At 34.4% G+C, this 4,207-nt stretch overlaps 1 protein-coding gene across 1 annotated transcript; it reads right to left on the bottom strand.

Moving 5' to 3' along the window:
* Window positions 1-375: 375 nt before the first annotated feature.
* LOC143589556 (cinnamyl alcohol dehydrogenase 1-like) lies at window positions 376-2,363 on the bottom strand. Its single transcript, XM_077070286.1, has 5 exons — window positions 2,228-2,363; window positions 2,003-2,116; window positions 1,379-1,606; window positions 861-1,300; window positions 376-725 (listed from the first exon to the last, which is right to left on the bottom strand). Exons 1-5 carry the CDS (start codon window positions 2,314-2,316, stop codon window positions 520-522), a joined length of 1,077 nt encoding a protein of 358 aa, XP_076926401.1. The 5' UTR covers window positions 2,317-2,363; the 3' UTR covers window positions 376-519.
* Window positions 2,364-4,207: the final 1,844 nt, after the last annotated feature.

The following is a 4,207-nucleotide window of genomic DNA, read 5'->3' as shown; positions in this document are numbered from 1 at the left end:
ATTGGCAAAAGTATCAAACCACAGGGACGAAAATGACCAATAACTCAAAATAAAAAGGAGAAAGACAAAAATACTCTTAAACTAACGGCATAGCTGGATGCCGTTAAATGGATAGGATGTAATTGGCTAATATTTAAAACTATGAGGACTAAATTGACAAAAATACAAATTTTGGACTGAAGTGGCGAAAGTAGCAAACCACAGGGACGAAAATGGCCATTAACTCTGTTTTTTTTTTGTTAAAAAATTGATGATGATGCAATTAAAAATGTCTCTTAACGGACACTAACCGTTACCTATAATCAAAGTACAACACATTGTCAAACATGCCACCTCACATAACGAAATCATTAAAATATTGTATATTAATTCATCATCCATTAGATTTAAAATATTAAGGGTACATCGAACAATAGAAATTTATAGCATTTGTCACTCTCATTTGTTAACGAATACAAGATAAAAAATACATATGTTTTTTTATATTTATATTCTTTCACATAAAAACACATTGTTTTGTTATTCATTCTCAAGATTGCTACCGGCAACATCCACAACAAAACGGTATCTAACATCGTTCTTGACCAACCTTTCCATCGCGGTGTTGATATAATCCATCTTCACGACCTCAATTGTCGATCTCACCCCTTTCTCCTTGCAGAATTCAAGCATCTCTTGAGTCTCTTTCATGCTACCGATGAACGTACCCGTGATCGTCTTCCTCCCTTATAGAACACACAAATGTAAAAGTTAGAACCACATGTTTACTTAACTATACTATACACAAATCATTAAACACAAACATGACTTATTCTATAAACGTTGAATGGATATATAAATAAGAAAATAAAGTAACTAACCAAGCATGAGGAGAGGGGAGACGAATTGCAACGGGACATTGATCACGCCCATGATAATTAATTTTCCGTCAAGTTTCAGTAAAGACAGACTAGGCTCAAGAGGATGGTGAACTGGTACTGTATCAATAATATAGTCAAAAGAGTCAGCCAACTCTTGCATCCTGTTAACATCAGAGCTGATTAGGTAATCATCGGCTCCAAGGACATCGAGAGCCTCTTCTTTCTTCTTATCCGAAGAAGAAATAACAGTCACATGATGTCCCATAGCTTTAGCTATTAAAACACCCATGTGTCCCACACCACCGAGCCCAAGTATGCCTCCTTTTAACCCACTCCCCTTTAGTCCGAAGTGGTTCAATGGGCTATACACTGTCACCCCTGCGCATAACAGTGGCGCCACCTGCTCCGGTGACATCCCCTCTGGTATCTTAACCACAAACCTATTTTCATTTAAAAAAAACTAATTAAATATATATTTTTTTATTAATTCGAGGAAAAACACGATGATCGAAAATTACTTTTGGTGGACGACCATGGAGCCAGCGAAGCCGCCTTGAGTGGGTTTACCGTCAGTGTAAACATCGTTGTACGACCAAATCTTTTTGTTGCAGTACTGTTCAACCTCCGCGTTACAAGGGCGACAACTGTTGCAACAACCAACCAAACACCCAACTCCAACAGTGTCCCCTACCTTAAATTTGGTAACTTCTGGTCCCACCTCAGTTACCTCACCCGCAACTTCATGCCTACATCCACCAACAAAACAAAACATTAAAAAAAAAAGAATAATATTATCAACTAATCTTCCTAATAATTGTTTACTTTATTCAAAACCATACCACATATAATAAATTTAAATAAGCCCATCATCCCTACCATATTACCGTTTAGCTTATTATTAATAGGAAATTTATTATTATTATTATTATTATTATTAAGGGATGGGTGAAAAGTGATGGAAAATAAAGACAGAAAATGTGTTGTTAAATGGGTTAAATTAATACCCTCCACACTTATATTCTATGTTCAAAAACTTTTTAAATATAACAAAACACACTGTATGGGATTAATTTTGTGACAATTAGCTAACAGTAAATTAAATCTTTATGAAATAAAAACTAAGGTGAAATTATAAAACTAACCCAGGAACCATGGGATAATTCGACATTCCAAGGTCGTTTTTGATCTGATGAAGATCGGTATGACAAACACCACAACATATCACCTTAATCAACACGTCTTCAGCTCCAGTATTTCTACACATTAATAAATTTCAATTGAGTAACATGTTACTGATCAGTACTATAATAACGTCTCATTTATATCATATCATATCATATCATATACAGACAGGGGAGAAAGAGTACCGGAGAGGGTAGGTGTAGGGGGACAGGACACCCGTGGGATCTCTAGCAGCCCATCCGGTAGTCTTTCTCTCCTCTTTCAAGCTTCCCATACTTTTCGGATACAATTTCTATAGAGAGAAAGTGTGTGTGAATATTTGATGGCATGGACAAATGACAAAGGTGGATTATATATATAGCCAAAGAGGGCTGCTTTCTTTTAAAGTCAACATGTTTTTTGTTTGTGAAGCAACGTGTTACATTATATATTGTTTTGTTTGTTATAGACAAGTTGAAAGATATGATGATCTGTATATTTTTATATTTTAAAAATTGTTTTTTTAACGGTGTAAGTATATTATTATAGTTTGAACGTATCTAAACTGCTGATATCATGACAAGAAATGGTAAGTAAAATGTTATTATTAAATGTTATATGGATTTGATCTTGATATGTAAGTTGATCAATTAATCACAATTGAATATTGCTATTCACACTAGCCATAACCATACCGGACTTAGAAAGTTTTTTTTACAGTGGTTGGAAAGGTTCGGTATCAATATTTCATAGGGGTCGAACGAGATTTTAACGTATTATATATCTTAAAAGAATTTCACAGGGCCGGCTGACCCCTACACCGATGTAGGTCCGCCACTGACCATAACGTACTAGCTATTAAATAATACACACATATTATATAATCTGGATTAGGGATGAACATTTGATATCAAGTACCATTGTTGGTACCCATACCATACTGGTTACTGGTATTGTATCGATAGATTTGGTAATCACTTTTCTTGAAATTTGGTACACATTTTATCACGACTACCGGTATTGTACCAACAGCTTCCGTATAATACCCACTTTAGTTAATTTTCGCGGGTCTTGTCCCCGGATATCTTAAATCAAATACCCGTTTTGTGTGGAAAACCCTAACTAACCTCAGACCTTCGTTACTCAACATCTCATGCTTCTCTTTAATATTCTAATCTTCTTCACCACTTTCACTGTCGGATGGAAGGTATTCCACCCTTTCCATACTGTAATATGCTTATAATTAGGTGATTAGTTCTTCATTGTTACAATTTTGCCTCTTAATTTATGATTTTGTTGTTATAACTTCATTTAATGGTTGGTTATGTAGAATATGTTCACACAAATCATGATTAGTTTATTAGGTTGTTTTTTGTTTTTGATTAGTTTATTGGGTATCCGATATGTCACATTAGTTTACATTGGCTCAAAGCTCATAGAGTTTAGACCCAAGCTTTAGGTAATTTTTATAAAAGATGCATTCCGTGCAACTTTGAACCGGCAATACCAAAACTTTTTTACTACGTTAACTTCTTTTTATTCAAAATTGGAATTTATGGGAGGGTCTAATTTTGGATAAGGTTTGTTTTCGTACATACTAATGGAAGATCCGTTTGGGATGCATCTGCTAAATTTAGTTTTGATTTAGGATATTGTAGGTTGGTAACTGGTTATGGGTTGGAAATAAAAACAACAATGAATTCATTTTTCTTTCTCAACCAATTTTATAATTAGGTATGAGTTGAGTTCAGTTAACTGATAAATTTGGGCTAAGTAGTACAATTGTGAAATTAGTTCTTGGAGTAACTGCTTCAGTGCGCATAGTTGACATATTAGAGATTCACATCTTATTAAAATTTTTGTGAGTGATAAGAGATATGGCAATGATTGATTCATCTTCTTATACCGTATTATTGTGTAGTCATGTTCGATCGATTGTACAAACCGCCGGTTGAGCACCATTAATCTTCAAAATTCTTCTTTTCTGCCATCAGTAGTAACTTTGATTTTTAACTTTCAAGTTTTGGTAATTGGGTTTTTTTTCTATTTAGTAGTTCGTGGTTTAGAAAAATCAATTGGATTGTTGGGGACCTTAATTATGGATCTCCGGCGTTCTTTAATGTTTTTTAGTTCTTAACACCAATTTTTGATCTGCTTAAACATGATAACAGACATGAATGCTGCAA

The sequence above is a fragment of the Bidens hawaiensis genome, unplaced genomic scaffold, assembly GCF_021521415.1.
Source record: "Bidens hawaiensis isolate Kalapana, Puna unplaced genomic scaffold, B.hawaiensis_p1.1 tig00037618_1, whole genome shotgun sequence".
NCBI lineage: Eukaryota > Viridiplantae > Streptophyta > Magnoliopsida > Asterales > Asteraceae > Bidens > Bidens hawaiensis.
This window is presented reverse-complemented; position numbering and strand designations above follow the sequence as displayed.

Bases quoted from the DNA above. Each gene is read 5' to 3' on its own strand.
- LOC143589556 (XM_077070286.1), bottom strand. From the start codon at position 2,316: ATGGGAAGCTTGAAAGAGGAGAGAAAGACTACCGGATGGGCTGCTAGA. The intron at 1,607-2,002 runs GTTAGTTTTATA...TGGTGGATGTAG, and splicing joins AATTATCCCATGGTTCCTGG to GCATGAAGTTGCGGGTGAGG. The intron at 726-860 runs GTTAGTTACTTT...GTGTTCTATAAG, and splicing joins CTCCCCTCTCCTCATGCTTG to GGAGGAAGACGATCACGGGT.